Source organism: Pygocentrus nattereri, chromosome 4 (genome assembly GCF_015220715.1).
Source record: "Pygocentrus nattereri isolate fPygNat1 chromosome 4, fPygNat1.pri, whole genome shotgun sequence".
Taxonomy (NCBI): domain Eukaryota; kingdom Metazoa; phylum Chordata; class Actinopteri; order Characiformes; family Serrasalmidae; genus Pygocentrus; species Pygocentrus nattereri.
In genome coordinates, this window is record NC_051214.1 from 16,356,529 (window position 1) to 16,371,581 (window position 15,053).

The following is a 15,053-nucleotide window of genomic DNA, read 5'->3' on the forward strand; positions in this document are numbered from 1 at the left end:
GGAAAGAAAAACCTTACTTTACATTTAATTTGTACAGTAAGGAGGTAAGGAGTAGTTAAGGCTTGGTCTTGAAAAGGACTGAACGTCATTTAGATTATGCTCTCATTTGTACTCAGTCTTCACTTATTCTCAGCCCCCTTCGGATTTGGTCAATATTCACTAGTCAGTCTTGGAAGTCTGTCTCAGCCAAGCCAATCTTGTCTACAGCCCTAGTTTTTATGCTGTGGGAAATGTAGAAGTTATTCAGACTTGTTTGTTCCATCAAATTGCCATTAAATTGATTAGTAGTCATGAAGCCTTCTTGTGGAATTCTCTTTAGGTCAAGGGTAGCTTCAACAGCTGTACAAAAACAAAGACCACAGTGAAATAGGGTAATTCCATGTCAAATCATCTAAGGAATGAAGGTTTCAACACCATCTGTCATGAAAGCTACAGTGATGCCAAAGGTATTTGATTATGAAAATGTTTAGCTGATCCAATAAAAAATGTCAATTATAAAAACCATAATAATATAACCAAAATATAATCAGAGTTGTGATACAATTCTCAACTGCTAATCATGCATTTAACATGCATTAATATTAGTTGATTGCAGTGAAGGATCAGATCTTCCCAAGCTGCAAATTTTGATTACATACAAAATACAAAACTACAAAATAGTTCAATAAACACGGCAATTACATTATAGGCTATTCAGCATTCAATATGAGTGATTTAGGTACTTTATTTTTTCAGGTTATTTTTTTGGTTATGATTTCTCTGGGAACAGAAATGGGCGTTGCTCATATAGACTTATACTGGTTAATAAATCAATTCAAACATTTAACTTAAAGCAAAAAACATGCTCAAACAATGCCTCTGACATCACTTTTACTACTCTCCAAGATTTGTGACAGATGGTGTGCAGCCCCAAACACTTGACACAGAATGATCCAAAGAACAAAAAACCGCAAGATTAACAAACATAGAAAGCACATAAATGAGACATGAGACGAAACGGCAGAAATGTTCCACAACAGCAGTCCCAAACACACAACAGCAGACAGTGTTAGTCTAAAAGCACACATATGAAGCATGTAAAATGTTGCCAGTCTGTTCCATGCAATAGTAAATGGTGGCCTCCTAGTAGTTAGTTTACAGTCAATGCATGTCACAAATGCCTCTGATTAAAGAGCAACAAAGACAATAGAAAAACAGATATACTTTGTGGCAATAAAATTCTTTTATGCCATCTGCATTCAAGCAGACATGTATATGCAGACACACTGAGAGAAAAAAAAAAGATGGGGGGTGTGTATGTGATGGTGGGGTTTGGTGAGAGAAGGGACAGAAATCATTCTTTCACACATTCTTGAAACAGAGTGGGGTTGCCTGCATAAGACCAAAAAGGATGATGGCAAGAAAAGATTTTGTTGCCTTTCATTTCCTGTTGTTTATAGTATGGGGGATGCTTCATTTTAGTCTTATATTACAAAACATAAAAATGAGGAGAAGAACTTTAGTCTTTTCTTTTTTTTTCAACCACCAAAATTTCATGCGGTACAAGATGAGGAAAAACGAGAGGATTCACTTTATCCTGGAAAATGGACTGATGAGGACACCAAATTAAAAAGAATAAAAAGAAAAGGAACCAAGAATATGAAAACATATGCAAATCATAAAGAATTGGATGCCTAATAGGATACAGTAGGAAGATGTATTTTTTTTCTCCACATGAAGAGGTCAAACCAAAAACAGCTGAAGGAAAACTCATGCAAACTTTTCATAAAATCTGAAGCAGGAAAGGTCAGGATGGGAATATGAATTTCTGTGTCAATATGAATCGAATGACTGTGGTGGTCTGCTAAATGTCTGTATATAAAATGTTTAATGGGAAAAATAGTATATTATATTGTATCGCTGCAATTTGGAGCTCTTGGGGGTGTCAACAATTGGCAATTTGCTGCTTTATTTATTTAGCCTATTATATTTATTACAGTGTGAGGGTGTGATCTAGCATGACCTTGTGAAAGCAGCAGACTGGATGTATATTTTGTAATAACCTGGAAGCAAAATGAGCTGGACTAACCAAAATTCGTGCTGTGGTTACATTCTGAAGTACAGAAACCCATTGCTGCACAGGGCCGACAAGAAAACAAACGTTGTCTACCATATATGCATCAAATTATAGACTGGTTTAAGACACACAAAGAAAAGTACTCTATCAAACCCCAAGTTCTCTAAAACACTGTATTTTATCCCTACTGTTTTCTATTGTGTTGTACTGTCTTACACTTGTGATACACAAGACTGTAGAATGTCCTCTTAACCTTGAAAAGAACCTATATGTGAAAAACAATGAACACAGAAATTCGAGGATATCTGTTCTCTATTAGAATGTTTTAACGTAAGGCAAGCTTTCAACGCGAGGAAACAAATGGACAAACAGGAGAAGTAGTTTCCATTGCAGTTAGTCTGCACAATATCACATATTTTTATGCAGTAAGCATTTTTTTTGCCTTTAAACATCTCAAAATGTATCCTCTGTCAGACACACACACACACACACACACTGCAAGAAACCAACTGTGTACAAGATACATTTTGAAGCATCAGCACATACAACATGGAGATTGATACTAATTTTGTGCTTTTTACATAAAGTCTGACTCTCCTCTGATAACCGAGGAAACAAAATTAGTATAAATGCATAACCATGTTAGTTAGGGCCCATCGTCAAGTGTAACTTTTTAGCCTTACCTAAGCTGGCAAACTTTACACTTCTATGAACTGATTCAGGTTAGATCTGAATCAGTTCACAGACTGTTTAAATTTATACTTTTTAATCATTAAAGTCTTTTTAACCTTTTTAACAAACTTGAAAAAGCTATAGGTAATTAAAACTACTACAATGTGCATTTAGAGATATTTTCTAGAGTCTTCTGAAGTTACACTGTGCTCTCATGGGATGTGATGCTTTGAGGAAAAGACCCTCATTTGCAAATCAAAAAGGAAAGAGAGAGAGCAGAATTAAGCAAGCATAAGTTAACACATCCATCCCACCTGGGTGCCCTGTGTCACACTCCTCCAGGTCCTCATCATCACTGGAACATTCTGCTGAGGACACTATGTCATCTGTTGTCTGTTGGTTTTACAAGTGGTGTGTGTGTGAGAGAGAGAGAGAGAGAGAGAGAGAGAGAGAGAGAGAGAGAGAGAGAGAAAGATAAACGGATGCTGTCACATATTACACTGATGAATGAGATCGGCATGGAAAATAAATACATCATTTACTTTTTAGCGTTCTATTAATTAGAATTCTATTAATTACTTGTCAGACAATGTTATGGTCTCCTGCATATTCAGCCTTTTATTTTGCATGGGCAAATAATGGAAACGCCCTGATGAGCTGCCATTAACTGTAGCAGTAGTAATTCAAAACAAACCTCTCAAAAAACAGCTTTGTGGAGACTGTTTAATTTAGTTTAACAAAATTAAACATCGTTTAATATGTTTAATTTGGAAAAACAATTAGATTCACTGGTGAACAGATACTGTATTAACCCTGAAGGATAATTTATAGATTTATTCGAGCTACAAACCTGGCCTATATATTAAGTGACAGCCATGTTTCCATATCTGCTGAAATAACCTACATAAAACAATACATAAAATATAGTTCTTTCATTTTAAAAAATGCCTGGAAGCAGTAACAGAATAACATTTTTCTTGGTCTCATAATTTCTAGAAACAATGGTTTTTTGGGAATTAAAAGTGCCTTTGCATAAGATATCTTTGTTAAAAAGTCAATAGACAGAAAAATATGCTTAAACAACAGTATATTTGTGCTGCTTTCAGACAATGTCATACATCTTTATGGACTGACATGACAACCTTAGGCTCAAAAGGACTACTAATGCTGTATTTGCCTACCATTATAGGGTGTTCGTTCAATATAGAACATAGTCGGATTATCCAACCATATTAATTCACTCAGATTTATCCGTTCAGGGGTGTGCAGCTCAACTGATTTTACAAAAATGTTACATAGTTCCCCCAGAGAGGTCTCCAAATACCCCAAAACTTTCAACCAATTTATGAATGGCAGATTGGAATGGTAACACAAACACAAAAATATCTTTTGTCATTAATACTCTTTGATACTTATTCAACATTGTGTCTACAATACTGATTGCATGTACAGTTTCCACTGCAGAATGCAATCCATTGTGATGCTAGTGCTGCATCAAACTCGAGCTCACTTAACAGGTACTAGTTCCCACTAGTAGCCCGCACCAAATTTTGCTGGATGTATGCTACACAATTTCGGTCCTGATTTTTCTTGAAAAGAAAGACTTTTTGTATCTGAGGAAATCAGGACAAGAGATTCACGATGAATGTCATATTGTGTGAGTAGTAGATATTTTGGGATATCATGTGGTGTCCACCTGGCCCGTGCCATACCCCTATTCTGGGATAACTCAAGACAAGACTTAATAGCTTTGACTATTTTGAACAACTGGGTGAAATCTACAAAACATTTCAGCCATGACTACAGCCCAATGCCTCTAGCCCATGAGGTCAGAAAGCTGATGGTGGAACAGTAGGGTTGCAGAATCTCACTGATGCAAATAAGAAAAAAGTTTATCTAATTCATTACTATACTTGCGTAATTTTGTCAAGTGCCTATATTTAATTACAGTAGACTTTTTAAAAAAAAATCTTACTAATCAATTCACTACATTTAAAGTGAAATATGCGATTTTTCTCAGCTTTCATGCTTCCTCTGCAGTATGTGCCAATATTCATTACTTTGATGCATGAGAAAACTAGATTTTCTAAAACATCTGAAAGAATATGGTACACTTTCAAACTGAAGTTGAAGTGCTGCTGTGAAAAAGCTGCATATGGAACAGGAGTTTTGGCCTTCAACATGCTGAGCTATTTTGAAACATGGAATTAAATAAATTTCTGAAGATAGAACAAATTAGCACAAAAGAAAGTCTATTTTCAAACTCAGTTTTCCATGTCTGTGGCCCAATAATTGTTAAATATTAATAACTCATCAGAATAACGAAAACGTTCATCAGAATAATGTAAGATAAGTAATTGCTTGAAGAGCTCTTGCTTGTAAAAGTTCTTTCACATTTGATATCTTTGAAATCAAGTATTTTTGGATCAGGAAGTTGACAACGGGTGATGGAGTTAAACTTTGTGATAAATACAAGCTTACATGTCTAAATATAAGACGCTCTTAATATCTCTGAAAATGCCAAGGTAACGGAAGGCCAAAATAGAGGAGATGACATGGGCAAGAGAAAAAAAGACAGAGGTCTCCATTATATATTAAAAATCATAGACTATTTCGAAAAAATTTTAACAAACAGATTCTTTCAGGAGGAGAAGAAAGGTATATAAAGGCATAAATACTACTAACCTTTGCTAATCATGCACCCAGCCTAGCATAGCATGACTGATTAACAGAACAACAGAATGCAGGGACTGTCTCAAAGGTGTTGATGGAGGGCACAAGCCACATGAGAACGTTGTATATGGCCAAAATGATGGACTCATCAGGGTAGTTGGAGAAAGGAGAGGTGAAATGAACATTATAAAGCCATTAGACTTTTCTTTGGCTAATAAAGAAAGGATAATGCCAGGAATAGGAGCAGAGAACTATCAGACCCACAGAGGTACCAGTATGAGATTTTGGCAGTGTATGCCATGAAATAAAGAGATAAGTGTTAGTGGTTGCTGGTAGAATGGTGAAGATAAAGGCAGTAAGAGAGGTTGTGACAATGAGGGAAGAGTATGGGGAAATGGGGGGTTTGAGAAGTAAGAAGGCCTCAGATGAAGTAGGTGATGGGCTAACCGAAGAAGCAGGTTAAGGTTTATATAAGCCATATGTTAACCATGCTTATTAATTAAAGAATTATTATTAATTTGATGCTGGCACTACAGGGAACAACTACTGAGTTTACAACTGATATTTTGTTTGCGGTCTTAAATGACATGTTTCTTTCACTGCAACCATCAAATAGACCACTCAGAAACCCGTAGTAAAAGTGTTCTTACAGAACATTGTCAATTACTCAGCATGTCTTTTGTTTGGCAAAGTAACATAGCAATAACATTCTTTGACAGATCTTCTTCTCTGTACAGTTTTCCTCTCTGCGTTTTCCTGTAAGTATTTGCTACTGGCTGCATGGTAATTTTTCATGATAATGCAATTTGATTTATTTTCAGGAGTGCTGTCACTGTATTATGGCCAATCAAATTATTACACTCTCTGCCTTATTTTCTCAAGCCTCCAACCACAGCACAGCAACTGTTGCTATTTGCCATTGCCTCAACTCTATATTTGTTATTAGTGTGCCAGCACTGTACAACTCAGCTGTCTGATTTCATTTCAGTCATGTTGTCTTCTTTGGGTCTGCCTGCTGTGCCAGTGTTCTTTAGCCAAGAATTATTATGTTTAGGTTTTTAATGCTTGCTGTGTTGTGCTTTGTACATTTCAGCTGTTTGATTTCATCTTTGTTATGTCATCTTCATTGGGCAAATGTGCCTGTGATGAGCTGACATATGCTTTCTAGTTTCTGTAGTAAGAGATGCTGCAGTGTTGACTGTGTTTATGTGAATGTATTCATTTGGCTGCCAGAATTTAGTGATGTTATAGGGTGAAAATGTCAGAATAGCCAGACTTATGACTGCATGGCTGTCAGCAATAGGATACAGCCTGATATAGTGATATTGCAGGACAGGAAATCTACCTACTTTTCCACATGCATACCCAAAAACATATTTCTGCCTAAAGTAGTACTTCAATGTTTTCTTTACACTATCACTTCATTGTAAGGGCTTGCTAATGTAACTGTACAATGCTTGACCAATAATGTCCTAATAATTTTATGGATATTGTAATTTTTTTGTTGATTATATTTAATACCTGATTCCATTTTGCCCTGTTTATGACCTCATTGTTTTTTCTCTCCAAATGGTTGATGTAGTCCATATTCTACAAAATGTGTTTTACAAATTTTAAGTTTTCATAACATCACATTTACATAACATGTGTCCAGAAAAATATATGTAAATTGTGACTTTAAGAGGTAAAAGACTATTTTAAAAATGTTTCAGTGCTTTCCCAGCCCAGTCCATAAGTTTGTTCTTATTTCAGCTCCCAGAATACTTTAGCCACAAAATCAGTGTATTACAGAGCTTATTTACCTGGCTCATATGTACTGACAGATGACAGAGCGGAGTAAGCGGATGCTGAGGTGCATAGAGCACCGAGGTCTGCAACTTTCTGCAGTGTCAGACCTCCAAACTTCATGTGGCTTTCGGATTAGCTCAAGAACAGAGTAGAGAACTTCATGGAATGGGTTTCCATGGCCGAGCAGCTGCATCCAAGTCTTACATCACCAAGCGCAATACAAATCATCAAATGTAGTGGTGTTAAGCACCGCCACTGGACTCCAGAGACGTGTTCTCTGGAGTGATGAATCATGCTTCTCCATCTGGCAATCTGATGGACAAGTTTGGGTTTGGTGGGTTGCCAGGAGAAAGGGAATTGTCTGACTTGTCTGTGCCAAGTGTAAAGTTTCGTGGAGGGGGGGGATTATGGTGTGGGGCTGTTTTTAGGAGTTGGGCTCGACCCCGTCGTTTCAGTAAAAGGTACTCTTTATGTTACAGCAGACCAAGAGATTTTGGACAATTTCATGCTCCTAACTTTGTGGGAAGAGTTTGGGGATGGCCCCTTCCTGTTCCAACATGACTGCGCATCAGTGTACAAAGCAAGGTCCATAAAGACATGGATGAGCGAGTTTGGTGTGGAATAATCCTTATAATAATCCTAATAGTCCTTACCTCAACCCGACAGAACAACTTTGGGATGAATTAAAGCAGAGACTGCGAGCCAACATCAGTGTCTGACCTCACAAATGCGCTTCTGGTAGAATGGTCAAAAATTCCCAGAAACACACTCCTAAACCTTGAGGAAAGCCTTCCCAGAAGTTGAAGCTGTTATAGCTGCAAAGTGTGTGCCGACATCATATCAAACCCTATGGATTAAGAATGGAATGTCACTCAAGTTCATACGCATGTGAAGGCAGATGAGCGAATACTTTTGGAAAATAGTATAATAATAAGAGCTCACTGGAGTCATTTACAAGTTTGCTGTGGGACCTTTACAAATTCTGTTTTAATATGCCATGACATGTTTTGCAGCTTTCATCGTTATACATATTACTTACCATTTATGTAAAATTATGCTGAATTCTGAGATTGTTAAAAAAAAAAAAAAAAGGTAAACATAAAAGCCTACCATACATATTATGTGATAAATTAAAACTGCACTATCCAGAATTAAAGACTGGACAAAATCAATATCCAGTAAATTGCTTTATTTTTAAAAATATACCATTTTTATTTTGCTGTCCCCATGAATGTGTTTGTGTGTGTTTTACTGTTTAATGTGGTAGGCTTTATATAGTTAAAATCATCATCATTGTCGATCCAGATAGGATCGTGGTAGCAGTTGGGAGAGCAGAGAATCCCAGATGACCCTGTACCCTGTAACTTCCTCCAGCTCAATCCCAGGGACTCCAAGCCACTCCCAGGCCAACTTGGAGATGTAATCACTCCAGCGGGTCCTAGGGGCCTTAGGCCAGGCCTGGAACACCCCCACCAGGAGGCATCCAGGGGGCATCTGAATCAGATGCGCGAACCACCTCAGCTGGCTCCTCTCAATGCGGAGGAGTAGCAGCTCTACTCTGAGCTTCTCCCAGATGGCTGAGCTCCTCACCCTATCAAATAGTGTGTAACCCTCCACCCTGCGAAGAAAGCTCATTTCCACCGCTTGTAATTGCAATCTCATTCTTTTGGTCATTACCTACAGCTCATGACCATAGGTGAGGGTTGGGATGTAGAACGATCGGTAAACAGAGAGCTTTGCCTTATGGCTCAGCTCCCTCTTCACCACTACAGTCCAGTACAGTGACCGCATTACTGTTACTGCCTGTCTCAGCCTGTGGCCGATCTCACGATCCCTCTTCCCATTACTCGTGAACAAGACCCCAAGATACTTAAACACCTCCACCTGGGGCAAGTCCTTTCCCCTTACCTGGAGTGGGCATGCCACCCTTTTCCGGACTAAGACCATGGACTCAGATTTGGAGGTGCTGATCCGCATACCAACGGCTTCACACTCAGCTGCAAACCGCTCCAGTGAGTGCTGGAGGCAACCATGTGATTCAGCCAAAAAAAACAACATCATCTGCAAATAATGCCCTCCTGACCTTGGCTACGCCTTGACACAGGGCACAACTCTGCCGGAGCCCAACGCTAACACTGAAAGGATCTGACTTAATGCTGAGTATATGAACACAGCTCTCACTCTGAGAGTACAGAAATCGAATGGCCTGGGGTAGTAGCCCCAGTACCCTATACTCCCAGAGGACCTCCCACAAGATATCTCGGGGAATCCGGTCGTAAGCCTTCTCCAAATCCACAAAACACATGTAGACTGGGATGGCAAACTCCCATGCCCCCTCAACAATCCGTGAGAGGGTGAAAAGCTGGTCCATTGTTCCATGGCTGGGACAGAATCCACATTGTTCCTCCTCAATCTGAGGTTCAACTATCGGTCGGAGTCTCCTTTCCAGCACCTTGGCATAGACTTTCCCAGGGAGGCTGAGCAGTGTGATACCCCGATAGTTGACACACACTCTATGGTCCCTTTTTTTAAAAATGGGGACCACCACCCCGGTCTGCCAGTCCAAGGGTACTGTTCCTGAGGTCCATGCAATATTGCAGAGGCGCATCAGCCACAACAGCCCCACAATATCCAGAGCCTTAAGCATCTCCAGACGAATCTCATCCACTCCCAGTGCCTTGCCACTGAAGAGTTTGCTCAGTGACCTACCTCTGGGTAGGTCACTGAGAGTTTGCTCAGTGACCTACCTAGAATTTCTCCACCCTTGCCGAATACAGCTTGGGTGCAGACACCCTGACCACTCCTGAGTCGCTGGACAGTTGTCCAGAACCTCCTTGAAGCCAACCGTAAGTCTTTTTCCATGGCTTCACCAAACTCCTCCATGCCCCAGACTTTGCTTCTGCCACCATTGTGGCTGTCACCTTTTTCACCTGTCAGTACCTCTCTGCTGAGTCAGGAGACCTTCGAGCCATCCAGTCCCTAAAGGCCTCTTTCTTCAGCTTCAGGTGTCCACCAGGTGGTTCTTGGGTTTCCGCCCCAACAGGCACCCACAAGCTTTTGGCCACAGCTATGCCTAGCAGCTTCCACAATGGAGGTTTTGAACAGGGTCCATTCAGACTCCATGTCCCCTACCTCCCCCAGGACATGAGAAAAGCTCTCCCGGAGGTGGGAGTTGAAATCATTCCGAACAGGGGCTTCCAACAGTTGTTCCCAGCACACCCTCACTATTTGTTTGGGCCTACCAGGTCTGACCATCAGTTTTCTTTGCCATCTGATCCAACTCACCACCAGGTTGGTGATCAGATGACAGCTCAGCACCTCTCTTTACCTGAGTGTCTAGAACATATGGTCCCAAGTCAAATGAAATGACAACAAAGTCGATCATTGACCTCTGACCCAAGGAGCTCTGGTACCATGTACACTTAAGATAAGATGCGTTTATTGTCATTGCACAGTGTACAACGAAATTGAGCAGCAATCCAACGGCACTTCCTACATACAAAACAATTTAAACATAAGGCTAAAATATCTAAACATAAGGCTAAAATATATGAAGCGCAGTATTTAAGGGAAAAAGTATCAAAAATCTTAAATATAAAGGAAAAGGATGATAAAACTATATATTCTAAAACAGTCAATAGACAATAGACAGCTTGGACAGCTTATAGCATTATACACTGCTCAAAAAAATAAAGGGAACACTCAAATAACACATCCTAGATCTGAATGAATGAAATATTCTCATTGAATACTTTGTTCTGTACAAAGTTGAATGTGCTGACAACAAAATCACACAAAAATCATCAATGGAAATCAAATTTATTAACCAATGGAGGTCTGGATTTGGAATCAATTATTATTTAAAATTAAAGTGGAAAAACACACTACAGGCTGATCCAACTTTGATGTGATGTACTTAAAACGAGTCAAAATGAGGCTCAGTATTGTGTGTGGCCTCCACGTGCCTGTATGAACTCCCTACAATGCCTGGGCATTCTCCTGATGAGGTGGCAGATGGTCTCCTGAGGGATCTCCTCCCAGACCTGGACTAAAGCATCCGCCAACTCCTGGACAGTCTGTGGTGCAACGTGGCGTTGGTGGATGGAGCGAGACATGATGTCCCAGATGTGCTCAATAAGATTCAGGTCTGGGGAATGGGCGGGACAGTCCATAGCTTCAATGCCTTCATCTTGCAGGAACTGCTGTCACACTCCAGCCACATGAGGTCTAGCATTTTCCTGCATTAGGAGGAACCCAGGGCCAACCACACCAGCATATGGTCTCACAAGGGGTCTGAGGATCTCATCTTGGTACCTAATGGCAGTCAGGCTACCTCTGGCGAGCACATGGAGGGCTGTGCGGCCCTCCAAAGAAATGCCACCCCACACCATTACTGACCCTGACTGCCAAACTGGTCATGCTGAAGGATGTTGCAGGCAGCAGATCGCTCTCCACGGCGTCTCCAGACTCTGTCATGTCTGTCACATGTGCTCAGTGTGAACCTGCTTTCATCTGTGAAGAGCACAGGGCGCAGTGGTGAATTTGCCAATCCTGGTGTTCTCTGGCAAATGCCAAGCATCCTGCCCGGTGTTGGGCTGTGAGCACAACCCCCATCTGTGGACATCGGGCCCTCATACCATCCTCATGGAGTCGGTTTCTAACCGTTTGTGCAGACACATGCACATTTGTGGCCTGCTGGAGGTCATTTTGCAGGGCTCTGGCAGTGCTCCTCCTATTCCTCCTTGCACAAAGTTGGAGGTAGCGGTCCTGCTGCTGGGTTGTTGCCCTCCTACGGCCTCCTCCATGTCTCCTGATGTACTGGCCTGTCTTTTGGTAGCGCCTCCAGCCTCTGGACACTACGCTGACAGACACAGCAAACCTTCTTGCCACAGCTCGCATTGATGTGCCATCCTGGATGAGCTGCACTACCTGAGCCAATTGTGTGGGTTGTAGAGTCCGTCTCATGCTACCACGAGTGTGAAAGCACCACCAACATTCAAAAGTGACCAAAACATCAGCCAGAAAGCATAGGTACTGAGAAGTGGTCTGTCCCCACCTGCAGAACCACTCCTTTATTGAGGGTGTCTTGCTAATTACCAATAATTTCCACCTGTTGTCTATTCCATTTGCACAACAGCATGTGAAATTGATTGTCGATCAGTGTTGCTTCCTAAGTGGACAGTTTGATTTCCTCAAAGTTTGATTTACTTGGAGTTATATTGTGTTGTTTAAGTGTTCCCTTTATTTTTTTGAGCAGTGTATAATATTGCACATCTAAGAATTATTGCACAGAAATAATACAGATTATAGATTGCACTCTTGAGAACAAATGAATAATAAATAGAACAGGGGTGGAGTGGAACACTGGAACAGTGTAAAGTGTCCTATGAAATCAGTGCCAGTAAAGTTGGTGTTCAGTCAGTTCTACTGAGCACAGTGTTCTATGTAAAGTGTCCTATGAAATGAAATCAGAGCCAGTAAAGAGCAGAAATGGTGTTCAGAAATGGTGTTCAGAGCACAGTGTTCTATAGAAAGTCCTTGGTCAGTGTGTGGGTCTGGAAGTGTTCAGTTCCTGTACGGCTCTGGGGTAAAAGCTGTTTTTAAGTCTGTTTGTCTGGGATGGACCTAAAGCATTTACCAGAGGGAACATCCTTGTGTTCGAACTTGGTGTTTGTTATTCACCATTCGGGTTTAGATCGGGCAGGCCGTTCTTCTCAATCACGCCTCTCCAGGTCTCCCTCTCATTGCCAACATGAGCATTGAAGTCCCCCAGTAAGAGTCTGTAGGTGGGACCCTTTCCATAACCCCACCCACTCACTCCAAGAAGGCCGAATACTCTGACCTGTTGTTTGGTGCATAAGCACACACAACAGTCAGAGTTTTCCTATCTGCAATTTTAATTCTCATTGAGGCGACCCTCTCGTCCACCGGGACAAACTCACACAAACTCAACTGCACGGCTGCCAGCTGGGGACTCGTGAGTATCCCCACTCCCGCCCGGTGCCTCTCACCCTGTGCAACCCCTGAGTAGGAGAGGGACCAACCCTTATCAAGGAGTTTGGTTCTAGGGCCGACACATGGTCCGCCCACGTTGCCTCTTCGGGCTGAGCCCGGCCGGGTTACGTGGGCTGCCTGGCAACCAGGCACTTGCCGGGGGACACTACCCCCAGGCCTGGCTCCAGGGGTAGGTCCTGTGACCCTCTCCCGGGCAGGATACATGTTGTTCTGTGCCCATTTTTCATGGTGGATTTTTTGGATCGTGTCTGGGTCTTCACAAACGACATAACATATTACATAATAACACATTACAAAAAAAGCTTAAATAATTTCACCTAAAAAGTAATTAACCTGGATTAATGTTCACGCTAATAATGTAATAAATGTGAAATAATATAAGAAGATATTACATAATCAGTAAAAATAGAATAATAAGAATTGTAAAGAAGACTTTCAATACATTTAACTGTCATAGATCATTACTAACTAAATAATATCATTTGTTTTATGCATGTATTGCATGTACATATTTTTAAATCATGCCTGTCATTGTCCTTTCTTTCTGTTTCTCTGTGTCAATAACTTGGATAGCCAGCTGTGTTATATTTCACAATCCTATGTCAAGCAAGCATGCTTATTTGGGAGTGCTGAAACAGCAATAAAATAAGCCCTTCCACAATGTAGGGATTCTGAAGTCATTTCACTGACTGAGTTTGCAGTGCTAGGGCAGAGGATCCAGACTGTTACAATTATTAAACTTGACACACCAATGAAACTGAGATGGCTGGAACTTGAGGAACTAGGCAGCCAAGGCCTTGTGGGTAAGTAAGTCTCTCCAAATGAGTGTATATGAGATAAGAATAAGGCCAAGAATCCATTCCTAACACACACAATACACACAATCATTATCAGTGTGGCCATATGTCAATGTGATTCAATGAATGTGCAAAAAGAAGAAAGAAAAAGAAGGATCCATGAATCAATCATGATGGACCACACTTATTAAGCAAGTCTGTTCAGTGCAGTAAAATTTATTAAACAACAATACCCTTCAATCATTACAATATCTCTTCTTGTAGTTTGTCTAGTGTAACTACATGTCAAATAAATAAATAAACAACTACAGTTGCATGCAAAAGTCTAAAAACCCCAAGTGGAATTGCATGTTTTGTTGATTTTCTAAGCAAAAATAAGATAACATTCTCTACAGGGAGCAAACTTAAATATAGCATTTTTTCTGCACATTTTAGTGCACAAGTGGTATATAAATGTTTGCATATGACTCTGTACTGTTTCTTTGAGAACCAAATTCCATACTGATATATGAAGGTAAATATATATATATAGGCCTGCAATGAATACTAAAAATATCTGTATTAAAAACAAACAACTGAACTGAAAAGCAAACTATGTTGTACATGACATTATTTCACTGAAGCCAGCATGCTTGCAATAAAAAAATACCTTACAGAACTCAGTTTTTTAGTTTCCTTTTTTCTTTTATGGCTAAATCGATGTGTACCGAAGACATAAAGAACTGAAATTCTCAGGCCTTTTGGAGAGTGTGAGAACTAATAAGGCTAGTGGCTAAATAGGCCAGCTAGATTTAATACTGTAAATAGTGCAACATGCCTGAATGGTGGCAACTTGGAAAGAACCGTGACCTGACCCTACCCTGAAACACAAAGGAAATAACTAAGCAAACATTCCAATATAGAATGCAATTTTAAGAAGAACAGCACAAACAATGTGACAAGAAAAAAGGAATTGTTCACCAAAAAAATCTGCAATGAAAAGCTTCAATGGCCATGAAAAGCTTGGATGGTACCTTGCTACCTTAAGGCTGCACACCACAATGTGGCATACA

The 15,053-nt window shown here is 40.4% G+C and overlaps 1 protein-coding gene across 21 annotated transcripts in view; it reads right to left on the reverse strand.

Moving 5' to 3' along the window:
- The window catches only part of nrxn3b (neurexin 3b), a 327,545-nt gene that overhangs the window by 9,442 nt on the left and 303,050 nt on the right, over positions 1-15,053 (reverse strand). For 20 of the 21 annotated variants that reach the window (XR_005130195.1, XR_005130194.1, XR_001856481.2 and 17 more), the window contains one exon: positions 3,043-3,121. The exons of the other annotated variant lie outside the window; for it this stretch is intronic. Coding sequence is in view for 17 of the 20 variants with exons in the window: in XM_017681460.2 (XP_017536949.2) it covers positions 3,043-3,121 (79 nt within the window). In the remaining 3 variants the exon portion in view is untranslated. The remainder of the gene's footprint in view (positions 1-3,042; positions 3,122-15,053) is intronic. 21 annotated transcript variants of the gene reach the window in all.